This window comes from Heloderma suspectum, chromosome 9 (assembly GCF_057233095.1).
Source record: "Heloderma suspectum isolate Gila_16-S chromosome 9, 16-S_ref, whole genome shotgun sequence".
NCBI classification, from domain to species: domain Eukaryota; kingdom Metazoa; phylum Chordata; class Lepidosauria; order Squamata; family Helodermatidae; genus Heloderma; species Heloderma suspectum.
The window spans coordinates 40,638,073-40,652,365 of record NC_139466.1 but is presented as its reverse complement, the minus strand read 5'-3'; the positions used below and the strand labels follow the sequence as shown (position 1 = coordinate 40,652,365).

Here is a 14,293-nt window from a genome sequence, read left to right as displayed (position 1 = left end):
GACCTGTCCTTCACCTTGAGGATGTGGAACACCTGGCAAAACAGGACCCAAACTGAACTTGGGGGGCACTTGCACGCTACAAACACTGCATGCCAGTCCAGCTCACTTTCTTCGTGAATAGACTGTTCTCCTTGAAATACACACGCACATCACTGTGTTTCTTTGAGGGGGACGAGCAAGCGCTAGAGCAGGGATGGGCAAGATGCGGCCTACATGAGTCCCTCTCCTTTTTGCAGGAAAGAGCCACACTTTCCCTTTAAAACACGGAGTGTGGGGATCATGCCCCCTGTTTTAATGCAAATTCATGCTCCCCTGGGATTCCGGGAGTACAATTTTGTGGTAAAGCAAAGTGTACACACACCGGGTTAAAAGAGGGCAGAAACTGACCCCTGGTTGCCCACCCCTGCACTAGAGTACAAATAATCCAAGAACTATTCAGACAACCATTGTCCAACTTCAAAGTGATATCAAAGGGTGGGGAGCAGGCTCTGACCATGCTGTGTTGCCTCCAAGAGAAACACTCGGGGCTGTCCTCAGTGGCACAGCACATGTTTCGGATGTGCTCCCAGGTCCATCACCTGACACCTCCAGCCAAGAAAGCCCTCATGGCCGTCCTTCCCAACCCCACTTGCAGGCACGCTGCTGGTCCACGTAGCCAGGACTACTGGGGAGCCAACGTGGTGATGTCCCTATGGACTCCCTGCTTATTTATTTATTTACAATATTTATGTACCGCTCCATATCTAAAACCTCCTGGCGCTCGCCAGGCTCCCTGCCCCACCTGAATTTTTATTTTATTCCTTAATATTTTTTTTTAATTAAAAAAAAATAACTGGGAGACTGGCATACTGCAAAGTGAAGAGGTACCCTCCAGTACCATCTTAATTTAGGTTCAAAAGAGTAGTTTTGCATTTTGGAGCTCAGACTCTGCCTTGTAAGTAGGTTCTTGGGCAAATTACTTTTCTTTTATTCTCATCAGTTTGCCTTCTGGGAAATGAACGTTCTGTGATACACCAGGCTCACCATGGCAGCCATTTTATGAATGGGCAAGCGGCCCCCCCAGAGCCATTTTGTGAGAGCACCTACTACACTCAAAATTCCAAATGTGCCCACTGGGTTAGATGGACCAATGCCTGATGTCATATAAAGCAGCGCTAAACATTCCACGTTTCTCAAAATAAGTGCGGATGACATTTATATGGGGAAAATATGGGAGCCAGGGCCTGCAGGAGAAGCCGCCACCACCACCGGGGAAGAGGCGTGCCTGCTGCTGCCGCCGCCGCCGCCACCACCACCAGCAGGCCTTCCCTGTGGACTCCTGCCTGGCATTATTTTTAAGGGGATTTTTAATTTGTTTGTTTGTTTGTTTTGTTTTTTTTCTAGGGGATTTTGTTGTGTTTTTAGGGGTGGGTAGCCTGCCTGATAGGCGGGAGCGAGGGAGCATGTGTCTACCTGATGGAGGCAGTGGGGGGAGTGTTGGGGGCCAGAACATACCAAGACTAGGCGGCAGGCGCTGGCGGAGCGCTAGGGGCAGGCCATGCCAGGTAAGGGGAACAGATGTGTAGTATCTGTCCCCTGCTCTGGGCCTGTCCAGAGCCAAAGGATGGTTGGGGGAGGTGTGACCCCATCTTCTGGCCTTCGTTTGCTGCTCTGCAATGCCAGGTCTGTTACCCAGAAAACCTCCCTCATCCATGACATGATCCTGGATGAGGGTGCAGACCTGGCATGTATTACGGAGACCTGGCTGGCCAAGGCCGCTGCTCCAACCCTTGCAGCCATGTGTCCAGCTGGATTTTCGTATGCACAGCAGCCGAGGGCTGGGGATCGGGGAGGGGGAGTGGCTGTTATCTACCAAGAGTCCTTGGTCTTCACCAGACCCCCTCTCCGGGAGACCAAGGTTGCTGAGTAGATGTACTGGAGGTTGGGCCCGAAGGGCAGTCTGGGGATTCTGCTTGTGTACCGTCCACCCCGCTGCACGACTGACTCCCTGGCCGAGGTGCCTGAGGTGGTCTCTGATGTGCGTGTACAGTCCCCTAACTTAATGGTGTTGGGGGACTTCAACGTACATTCGGAGGCCATCCTCACAGGAGCACCTCGGGACTTCATGGAGACCATGGCTTCCTGGGAGCTGCACCATATTCTAACTGGGCCCACCCATGTAGCCGGTCATGCACTAGACCTTGTGTTTGTTTCTGGAGAAGCAGGGAGTGATCTGGAAGTAAGGGGTATATCCACCACCCCCTTGTCATGGTCAGATCACTATCTGGTGACGTTGGACTTCTCGGTTCCACAACCCCTCCGCAGGGGTGGAGGACCCATTAAAATGGTCCGCCTCAGGCGTCTTATGGATCCGAATGGATTCCTGAACGCGCTTGGGGATTCTCTGGGGCACGCCAACAGCCACTCGGTCGAGACCCTGGTGGGTGGCTGGAATGCCGCAATCACTGGGGCATTAGATCAGATGGCTCCGAAACGCCCTCTCCCCCTGAATAGGGCTCGGACTGTACCATGGTTCAATCCGTGATTACGAGCTCTGAAACAGGAGGTGAGATGGATAGAGCGCCGGTGGCAGAAGTCTCGCTCCAAAGACGATCAGACACGGGCTAGAGCTGTATCTTCAGCCTATCACGTGGCGGTGAAGGCAGCAAAAAAGGAATATTATGCTGCCCTCGTCGCGTCTGCAGAGTGCTGTCCCAGGAGGCTGTTCCAAGTGGTCCAGAGCCTGGTCGGTCCTGTGGCTCCGGAACCAGTGGAGCATTCTAAGGCCTCCTGTGAGGCCTTGGCAAGGCACTTTGCAGATTAAATTGATCAGATTAGGTGTGTTACTCGGCACGCTGTGGATACAGTTAGTGAGCAAGAGGCGGCCTGTGGCAAACCAGTTTTGTGGGATCGGTTCCAGCTTCTTCCTCCTGATGAAGTGGACAAGGTGCTTTCATCTGTACGGCCGACCACCTGCTTACTTGATCCTTGCCCATCTTGGCTCATTATGGGCTGCAGAGAGAGACTGGGTGAGGGGATCAAGGCAGTGGTGAATGCCTCCCTTGAGGAGGGAGTGATGCCATCAGCCCTCAAGGAGGCAGTGATAAGACCGCTCTTAAAGAAGCCCTCCTTGGATCCTCAAGTTCTGAACAACTTTCGCCCAGTCTCAAATCTGCCATTTTTGGGCAAGGTGTTTGAGCGAGTGGTGGCGGTGCAGTTGAAGGCACACTTGGAAGAAACTGATTATCTAGACCCTTTTCAGTCGGGCTTCAGGCTTGGGCATGGGACAGAAACGGCCTTGGTAGATGATATGAGGAGGGCTCTGGATAGGGGTGAATGCTCCTTCCTTGTTCTCCTCGACCTCTCAGCGGCTTTTGATACCATTCACCACGGTATCCTCCTGGACAGCCTGGAGGGGTTGGGCATTGGAGACACCGTATTGCAGTGGTTCCGGTCCTTCCTCTCCGGCAGGTACCAGACGGTAGCACTGGGAGAGGAGGTTTCGGACCCGTGGCCACTTACTTGTGGGGTGCAACAGGGTTCCATCCTCTCCCCGATGCTATTTAACATCTATGTGAAGCCGCTGGGGGCTATCATCAGGAGGTTTGGGGTGCAGTGTCATCAATATGCAGATGACACGCAGCTCTACCTCTCATTCAAATCTTCACCAAGGTTGGCCGTAGAATCCCTGTCCAAATGTCTGGAGACGGTGAGTGGCTGGATGGGGAGGAATAAGCGGAAGCTGAACCCTGACAAGACCGAGGTACTTTTGGTGGGAGACAAGAGGAGGCTGGGGGATGTTGACCTGGTGTTGAATGGGGTACGGCTACCCTTGAAAGACCAGGTCCGCAGCCTGGGGGTCATTTTGGACTCCCAGCTGTCCATGGAGGCTCAGGTGTCAGCTGTGAGCCGGACAGCGCTGTACCAACTCCATCTGATATGGCGGCTGCGCCCCTTCCTTCCCGACCATCTGCTCCCATCGGTAGTACATGCCCTGGTCTCCTCTCGTTTAGACTACTGTAAGGCGTTCTATGTGGGGTTACCCTTGAAGACGGTTCGGAAGCTGCAGCTGGTACAGAACGCGGCGGCTCGCCTGATTAAAGGCAGCTGCCGGCAAGATCACATCACTCCAGTGCTGAAGGAGTTGCACTGGTTACCAGTTGTTTTCCGGGCCAAATTCAAGGTGTTGGTTTTGACCTTTAAAACCCTATATGGTTCCGGCCCAGCCTATCTTAAGGAGCGCCTCCAGCAGCACCAGACAGGCCGCTTAACAAGATCAGCCTCGGATGGCCTTCTCTCTGTCCCATCAGCCAGGACAGCTAGACTGGTGGGGACGAGGGACAGGGCCTTTTCTGTGGTGGCCCCCACTCTGTGGAACTCCCTCCCTAGGGAACTCCGTCATGCCCCCTCTTTAATGAGCTTCCGTCGTGCATTAAAAACGTGGTTGTTCAGGCAGGCAGTTGGGGTGGGTTAGGGTATTTTAGAAAATGTTTTTATTGTAGAATTTTATTGTTTTAAACTGTTTTATTGTATGTTGTACATCGCCCAGAGCGGCTGGGTGACCAGCCAGATGGGCGATTAATAAATTTAATAATAAATAAATAAATAAATAAATAAATGAGGTGTACTCAGAGCCACCGTGGGAGCGGGAGAGACCAAACTTGCCCTTTGTCTTGGTGACCTTAGTGTCTGGGTGTGTGGTTCAAACAGCCACACAGTCATGATCAAACAGTCATGTTGAGTCAGTCTCATACACATAAGAATTCCACATCACCTCCAAATAGTGAACACAGAAAAAAAAAAAATCTCAATGGGGTATAGATTCAGATGTTGCTGCTGTTTTTAAAGTAAAATGTGGATTAGCAGTTAGACTTGGGAAAGGCCTGGGGAAACGTGCGTTTTAAGCATCTAGTTTCACCACAGATTCTCTACATGGTTTTAGGCAAGTCAACTCTCTCCTGGCCTCAGTCCCTCCACCACTCTTATCTATAAAATGGCAATAACCATTTGTCAGGAACAGCAAGATGCAGAAATGTTACTGCCTGTCCCTGATGGGATGCAAAGAAAACAATTGTCCCTTCATCCGAGGAGAATTACAAGGACAGCTAGCAGGACCTGAACTTTTTGCCAGCAGCCATGTGGCATCTTTCAACATCCAGTTCTGCCTTCTTGCCAAATAGTCAAATAAGCAAAAGACAGTTAATGACAAAGCTTATTTGCAACAACATTAGGTAGTCCAACTGTGCGCAAGGTACATTTCCACAGTAAATGTACCTTGCACATTTTTGTACAACTAAGACGTTTTGTGCATAGATTTAGAAACGTAAAGTGACAGATGTGTTTGCAAACACATGCGTCACAGAGGAATGCTTATCAGGCAACCACGAGTGGGTCACACTGTTGGTACCTGCCGCCACCACCCTTGCCAGCCTGGAAGGGTGCCATCGGTGCCTTGTGTTCACACCCCAGGCTGGGCTACAAAGTTGCAGCCCCACTGGTGCAGGGGACCTCTCTTTCTTCTGCCTCTGCTTGAACCTGTGATGAGAGGGCAGAGTTGACCTGACGGGGGTTGAGAGTATGATGACTCTCAGGATCATGCACTGTCACCATATTAATGGGTGCATGTGCCTGCTTACAGAGTCTTGCAATAGCATAGACCGCTTACAATTAGTCACTTATTTAATGAAATGCTTACTGTAGGAACTGATCGCTACAATGTTTGTAAGTGTTGCCTTGTGTCTATAATTGAATTCTTAACTTTCCTTTAAGTACCGATTTGAAATTGAATTGATTATTGCAACATTTTTATGGTTAGATCACGGTTCACATTGTTTGGGTTTTCTGTATATATTATTTAGTATTTAGTATGGTATTAGCTGCTTTGGGCTTTCTTTCGGAAGGAAAAGTGGGGTGCAAACATTAAATGAAATTAACTGATTAGCAGCAAGGCTGGGTTGAACATGCATTCGGCGCTGTGTGAAATGACCCTCTACTCAGTGGCCTGAGGTATTGGATTAGTAAATAACAGGAGACGTGAGTTGAAATCGTGAGACTGGTCGGCTGGCATCACTCCCACTTCTCAGCTCTAATCCCTGGCCACAGTTAGCAACTTGAAATGTTATGATTTCTACAGTCAGGTGCATTGTATTAGACACAAACGAGAAATGCAGGAGATGCAGGAGGAGAATGATTTACTGATTAAGGGTGCAATCCTAGGCAGGTTAGACAGAAATAAGTCCTACAACTCCCAGCATCCAGGGATGATGAGAGTTGTAGTCCAATACATGTACAGGGCACCAGGTTGGGAAAGACTGCACTATTTGGTTGCAGCCTGGGACACAACTAAAGCACTACCACAACACCGTGTATATGTGTGTATGAGTGTGTCTGTGTGTGTGTGTGCACACACACAGACACATTCTCCCCAAATATATGTTTGGACTAAAGGTGCATCCCGGGTCTGAAAAGGCTGATTAATTAATTAATCACCAATCAATCATCAAATTAAATGTATATACCATCCAACCGGCAGATGCCCTATGGATGGTATAGTCATTTAAAAACAAAACCCCCAAATAACAATAAAATAACAACCAAGACAATAAATACAATAATGAAGATATTCACATATTAATATATTACAACTGTTAAAAACATTAAAGAGACAGCTAATGATCAGAACACCAGATTAGAAATTCAATGCCTGTTGGAAGAGGGAGGCCTTAACCTGGTGCCCAGATGTATACAGTGAAGACACCTGATGGATCTCCCTGGGAAGGACATTCCACAGAGCAAGGGCCACTGAAGAGAAGGCTCTGTCCTTGGTAGCCGCCTGTCACATCATTGTGGGCGGCAGCACCCAGAGAAGAGCATCTGAAGATGATCTTAGCAACTGGGCAGGAACAGATGGGAGAAGGCGCTCCTTCTGGTAGACTGGTCCTAACCCATTAGGGCTTTCAAAGTCAGCACCAACACTTTGAATTCGGCCCAGAAACTGATTGGCAACTAGTGCAGTTGACACAGCACTGGAGTAATATATTCAAAACAGCCAGTCCCAGCCTTGCTCCTCTATTCCACTTTAGAGAAAACTGTCTCCAAAAGGAGCTACTGACTCCTGCAAACTTCCCATTTCTTCTTTTGAGGTCATTTTTTTCTTCTAAAAAATGTTATCGTAGATGTCTAAATAATGCAGAGAATGTACTGTTGGGGAACAAGAATGGGACAGCCGGAAACAGGATTTGAGCTTTGGGTTGGCTAATGTGGACACTCAGAGGCAAACCTGCTTCTGTTGCCTTGTAATGGGTGAAACAGGCCAGAGACACATGGGAATGATCTCTGCTCCTACTAGTACCATCAGCCTTAACAGCATCCCTTTAAAAGCACCACCCTGAAAAAACAAATTGGCAAAAAACATCAACCAGCACCGATCTACCTAGACTTCGATTTCTCAGAAGCGACAGGAGACCCAGCGAAAAACCAGAAGGCAATTCTGGGAGTGGGACTCACTTAATTCTGTATCAAGGAGCAGCGGGGTGGCCTTCCATTGCATCATAAACTCAGTATTGTCGACACTGACTGGCAACAGCTCTCCAGGGTTTCAGGCAAGTGTTTTTTCCATCCTACCTGGAGACGTCAGATTCATCATCAGTTTATTTGTATGCTGCTTTTGCATGGTAAAACCATGCATGGTAAAACCATGCTCAAAGTAGCTTACACCAACATCAGAAAAACTTACATAATCAAATACAGCAAAATTTCCCAATAATTCACTAACAATTACAAATCATAAAAAAAATTGAATCTTGGATAGAACCTGGGACCTTCTACATGCAAAGCATCATGTGCGGTACCACTGAGCTACAGTCACGTTTCTGGAAAGAGTGTGACCACATAGAGCTGGAAGAGAGGAGACCCAAAATCTGGTCATCTGTGGAGAGTTAAAATGATTTCCTGAGGGACAGACAAGGAATCTTATGGAAACTGGAACAGTTGGGCCCTTCCCCCTCCTCTTTGAGGCATCATAAGTGGCTAACATAAGCATGTATGTCAACAAATGGGGTTAATAGAGATTTGGGCAATTAGAATCCCGGGGGGGGGGGGATTCCACAGGGTTCAGACTTCTGAAGAATGCTAGCCAAAAGTGTTTGGGAATTCTTCTGTCTAGGAAAAAAAACCCAACCCCAAACATTGCCACATTTCATAAAAGCAATGCCAGTTCCATAATTAATGATATACACATGAGATACCTGGGTATTCTCTTGGTACAAGCTGAAATTTCTTTCGTGCTATTTTATAGGAAGAGGCCATCCTGTATCAGCCTTCCCCAGTGCCTTCCAGATGTGTTAGGGGATGCTGGAATTTACAGTCCAACACATCTGGAGGGCATCAAGTTGGGGAAGGCTGTCCTACATTAAAGGGAACGATTCAGATAGAACAGGTGCTATACCTGACAGCATTTCAGACAGAAGCATCTTTGGAACGTTGGCACAGCCCAGAACCTTTGCTCAAAGTAGGAACACCTGAATGAAGCAGCCATTTTGATACTACAGCTTGTTGTTTTAGTTAAGGAATTCACAAGAAAGTCCAAGCCATTCTGGAGCATCAGAATTCAAGAGACGCCGCAGTAAAACACTGAAGAGGAAATTCAGCTACACCACTTGCCACGGTAACCGGGGACAATTAGATTCGGGGCAGGGAATATAAGTACGCCTCGCTCCCTGTCTTTCCAAGTTGCCATAAGTCCCTTCCCTATTCACTTTAAAAGCAGGGAAAGGGGTTGTATATGGGGAAACCCTTCAGGGGAAACATAATATCCTTGCCCCCAATACAACAAGACTGTTGTATTCCAGGAGCAGCAAAGTTCATTTTCACCTGTAGCAGTAGTAGATCCAGCCGAATTACAGGGTTTTTTTTTCCGAATAATCATTTCAACATTTGCCCCTGAAGCTGTATGAAAAATGTATTTATTTTATTATTTAATTAATTAATTAATTAATTTCTATACCGCCCAATAGCCGAAGCTCTCTGGGCGGTTCACAAAAATTAAAACCAAACAGCACACAATAAAACTATTTAAACTATATAGAACATTAAAACCACAATATAACAATACAACCATAATAAAACCTAGCAGCAGTGCAGGAGTTTAAAATACAGATTTAAAACAGCAAAGCTAAAAGTTTAGAAAGCTAAAATGCTAAAATGCCTGGAAAAATAAAAAACAACAACAACAACACAACAACCTCGTAGCAAATTTCATCCCTCGTGTGCTCACAGCCTGGCCAAAGGATTCAGGTTTGGCCCAAAGGATTAAAGGTACAAGACGTCAGAACTCCAACCCAAGAATCAACATTGCACACTATTTTCTACAATCAGACTTAAAGTTAACAGATCCCTCTGCTGATATCTTAAAAGGTGAACAAATTTCTGTGTGATACCTTTCATACAGTTTTAATAGAACTGTACAATAAACTGTTGATAGCAATACCACCATCACAACCCCAAATCATGTTGCATTTGTCCACTGTAACCAGAATCTACAATCCATCAGATACAAACTGGACTTCTAGGACAACCTTCCCCAACCTGGCACCCTCCAGATGTTTTGGACTTCAATTCTCATCAGCCCCAGCCAGCACAGCCAATAGTCAGGAATCCTGGTAGCTGTTGTCCAAAACATCCGGAGAGCACCAGGCTCGGGAAGACTGCTCTAGGACCTCACCTCACCTGGACCACCATTGCCACTGGATTATCCCCTGTCCCCAGTGTCACAGGGTGGCTGTTCCACTCCAGACAGGAACAGCCTCTCCAGACAGGAACAGTCACACACGTCTAGGTATTGTCCTCAGTACGTTCTTGGTACAACGTGTACCTTGAACATCTGCAGCCCAGTGTGGTGCAAGGGTGGGGAGGGGGTTTGAGGTAGGAGGCCTTTGAGGTTCCTTCCAGCATTACCTCATTTTTAGGTTGGTTTGCAAGCTGGTTTGGGGCTGGGGACGGGCACCCATCATCTCCAGAGGCAGAAATACAAGCATGATCTGCAGATCAATAGCAGCGGCAGGAAAACACTGACCGTGCGGCCGAAAACATAGCGCCTTTCAAGCGATACAGTCCATCTATCTGCCTGCACGCAGAAGCGAGAGAAGGCGGAGCGAGGGGGGCCTCTTTGAACCGTTCCGATGATCAACAAACCCCGCGAAAGAAGCGTGTGCCCGTGTTTTTTTCCCAGTGCGTTGCTGCTAAGGACCCAGAAGGTTGAGCCTTCTAAGCGGCTCTGATGCTCAGGCAGACCAGACCACGTCGCAATCTCCTCCGCGTGGGGAGAAATACACACAGCCGCGCGTATTTACTATCGCACGCCACCGGCGTGCTCGGCGCTGTACACGGGTGTTTGTGGTCCCACCCCCCCAATCAAACTCAGAAGCCAATCCTAGGGGCGAATCGCATTGTGAGAAGTTCAAGCGGGGGATGGGGAGCATCGAAACGGGTACCCTTGCGAAGGTCTGGCGAGTGAACCGGGGCACCACCCCCGGCCCAATTCCCCGGCAGAGCCTTCGGACTCTCTCCTGCGGCAGGGGAAGCATCTCGGGACTGTCTGCGCGCCCCTTGACCAAACCATTTGGAGGGGGGGGGGTCTAAATAGATCGGGCTCCCCCGAGAGCCCAGCGGGGCGGAGAGCCAACGCTGCCCCCGGCCCGGTCCCCTTCCGCCCCCCTTCCTCACCTGTCTTGTACTCCAGCGTGGGGTCTTTCTCGGCCCCGCCGCCGCCGTCCTTCTGCAGGAGGTCGTAGAGCATCCCGAAGGAGTTGTGGATGCCGAAGATGGAGCCGTTGCACCAGGTGGCGGCCAGGACCACCACCCAGCCGAAGCCCCCGTCGGGCGGCGTGAAGCCCGGCGCCGCGGCCCGCGGCGGGCCCCCTCCGGCCCCCGCCGCGCCGCCAGCAGCTCCCCCGGCGCCGCCGCCCTCCTCCTCCTCCCCCTCTTCTTCCAGGGCCCCCTTCCCCTCCGACAGCGCCCGCTCCTGCCCCCGCAGCGCCATCGCGCCCGCCCGTCGAGCTCAGGCGGCGGCGGCGCCTCTCGCTGCCCGCGCTGCTGCTGCCGCCGACGCCGCTCGCGCTCGCCCGCGGTCGGGCTGCCAAGCCGGTCCCGCACGCCTCCTGCCAGGGCTGCGCCCCTGTCTCCTCCTCCTCCTCCCCCCCCCCGCCGCCGCTCCCCCCGCCGTCATCCCGCCGCCGCCTGCCGCAGCGAGCGGGATCCTCCCTCCGCTCCTCCCCTTCCCCGTCCAGCCCAGCCCAGCCCAGCCGCCGCTGCGCGTTCTTCCCTCGCGTTGCAGCGGCCGCCCGGCCGCCTTCCTGCCCGCCGGACCCCGACGCGCGGCGCCAGGGAGGGAGGGCGCACGGGCTGGGGAGGGAGGGCGCGCGCGCGGCGAGGGGGCGCACCGGACCCGTGCAGGCTGCGGACTCGGACGCCGACGGCGACCCCCCCCCCCGGTCTCTTTCTGGGGCGTCTTTTCCCTGCAGGATAGAGCGGTCCGGGAAGCTGGGGCGGGCGAAGGGAAGGGAAGGAGGCCGGTGAGAATGCACGTGTGTCCAGCCCATAATACATCGCCTCCGCCGCGTATGGGGCCGGAGGAGGCGCGCGCGCGCGCGCGGGCGTGTGGCCGGAGCCCTTCCCCGGAATCTGTGCCTGGGCGGCCGCAGCCGAAAGCCGGCGCAGCCCCTTTTTCTCCGCGCCGTCGGGGGCGCATGGCTGGGGTTGAGGAGAGGGTCGGGCCCGTCTGCGCCGGGGAGGGGAGACCCAGATCACGATTTCGGCCGCCAGGCCCCCCCCCCCCACGCACACACACACACACACACACACACACGGGGGGGGGGGGTTGGGGGCTAATTATCACGTCCTCTTGCAGCCCGTGGAGACACCGTTCGGAGGCAGCCCTCGCGGAGGTGGGGGAAACCAGGGATTGTCCCCCCCCCCCCATAATAGACGACCAGGAAGGTGGTAGGTTTTAATAGCGTGCAAAGCAACGGGAGAAGGGCTGCGCGTGGAAAACGACCGCCGCTGCCGCCACCACTACGACTACCCACTCCTCGGCCGGCCTGTGCGCGCGTGCAGACGGGAGGCGCCCGGGGAAGGGCGAGCGGAACTCCCCCGGCCCGAGGTTAGAGAAGCAATTCCTGTTGCCCGCTTCTCGAGACGCCCCGCCCCCTCCCCCCAGCAAGGGCAGCGCCGCGCCGCCTGCGTGCTTCTTGCTGGGGAGGGGCGTTGTGCGGGAGAGATCAGAGAGGCTGTGGGGGGGGGATTGGGGGAGTGGGCTGGAGGAGCGGCGCTGAAGAAGCGAGGCTCGCGGGCCGGACTGCGGGTGGCCTGACCGCGATGCCCATCGAGCCCAACGGGCCGAGCGAGCATGCATCGGATTGGGCCGTCGATTTGCACCGAGACAGGCTCGGGCCGAGCAAGCGGGAAACCCCCGTTCTGCACGGGCGCCCCCCCCTTTCGTTTTGCTAAAATCTTTCAGAGCAAGCGTCTTGCAAGAGCCCGGTGATCTCGGGTTTGTTTCTTGTTTACTGTTGCTGCTGGAGGGGAGGGTTAAGCGAAAGAGGAAGGGGAGGAGGAGGAAGTTGGGCCCCAACGGTAAACAGGCTGATGGATTTTCAAGAGGGCAGTGGGCAGGAGTCTTTCACACCCACCCACCCACATACATTTACTTCCTGGAGCCCATGCGGATCGCTTGTATTTCGGCCTTTGGTGCTTATTAAGTATTGCCATTGCGTCTTCTTATTTATGGCTCTCCCTAGGTCGGTGAAACGTTTTTCAGAATGAAAACAGCAGCAAAACAGTCTTCACATGTTCCATGTGGCATCGAATCCGGCAGCTTCTCGGCCAGCAGAATATTTAAAGGTGGCAACATGATCCCTGCTTTCGCCCGCTAGGCGTGGGCGACATATTTAAAGGGGGTGTAGCCAGCCAAGAATCTCTTGGGGTCAGGCAAAGAAAAAGGAGACTAAAAAAAACAGACTGGGCAGACCCTGGGCAGCCCATCTCTCCCCCCCCCCCCATCAGCACTTCCTTCCCCTGCTGCTGGGAGATGGGAGGGGATAGGAAACACTGGTCCTGGTGGAGTTGTGCAGGTCTCCTCCCTTGGGGGCATGAGATCAGGGGTCGTTTTTATATGGAAGCAGGGACGGTGGTCATGTAAAGCTTAGCAGAACAACAATACACCCATCATTTCATGGTCGCCCACACCAAGGGGTGTGTGAGTGTGTGTGCGTTCATGAGACATGTTCCCACCTGCCCACCCATCCACTCACGCATGCACACAGTGGTTTTCAAACCAGTTTTTTCGTGGGACTGAAGGAGAGGCCACAGCACAGCCAGCCCAGATCCCATTCAAGTAAGTGGAACAAATCCGCCTCTCGGTGGCCACCTGCAGCCACAGTGGAGAAATTTAATAATCACTCCTTCTAATAGCAAACTTGGGTGATGAGTGCCGCTAGGATTGTAGCTAAAACGGCACTGAGAAACAGGGAGATGTCAACATGCTCAGGGTTTGCAGAAGTACCAAAAAATCTTTTAAAATCTAAGGGGGTAACCCCCCCCCGCCCCAATAGCCCAGTGGCTGGCAGAAGCACTGAACGGGAGCAATCCTTCTAGAAAGGAGGATATAGCACAACTTTTTTTTTTTGCAGGCCTCACTGGTCTGTTGTTCATAGACATGCAAACCCACCCCCGTCCAGGTTCTCCTAGCACCCACCTAGCCCCTGCCTCCGCTCGCCAGTCCCCAGACCACACTCAAGACCTTCCTGCGCTCGGCAAGCAGCCCGCACTCACCCAGCGGCCTTGTCGAGCTCCGCGGTTGCCATTTTTTGAAAAATGAAATGTCAGTCACAGAAATGTGCATATTTGCGAATGCACATACTTGCATGTGTGCATTTTGCACAGATACAAAAATGCACATTTTGCCATCGCCATTTTATTTTTCCAAAAAATGGCGACCCCGGAGCTCTATGAGGCCGCCGGAGTGAGTGTGGGCTGCTCGCTGAGCAGGGGCAGGGGCTCGCTGAGCAGGGCTCTGGGGGGCTCCGCTGGATTCCCAGATGGAATCGGGCACCCGCACCACCCCTAGTGTTCTTGGGTGGTGTTCTACCTGATTGGGGGGGGGGGGGGTTGCACTGCCATACAGGGATCAAGTAGGTAGCTTGCAGGTGGCCTTGGGTCCATTTCTGTCATTAGAGGTACAAGTGCCTTGCATGTGCTTGGACTGATAGCACAGCTACAACCCTGCCTGGATGGGGGTGTCCTGCCTGCAGCGGCCCAG

The 14,293-nt window shown here is 52.2% G+C and overlaps 1 protein-coding gene across 2 annotated transcripts in view; it reads right to left on the bottom strand.

The window, feature by feature from the left end:
* The window catches only part of SLC16A2 (solute carrier family 16 member 2), a 147,625-nt gene extending 136,608 nt beyond the window's left edge, over positions 1–11,017 (bottom strand). For both annotated transcript variants that reach the window (XR_014784877.1, XM_084814196.1), the window contains exon 1: positions 10,702–11,017. Coding sequence is in view for 1 of the 2 variants with exons in the window: in XM_084814196.1 (XP_084670322.1) it covers positions 10,702–11,017 (316 nt within the window). In the remaining variant the exon portion in view is untranslated. The remainder of the gene's footprint in view (positions 1–10,701) is intronic.
* Between the last annotated feature and the right edge of the window lie 3,276 nt (positions 11,018–14,293).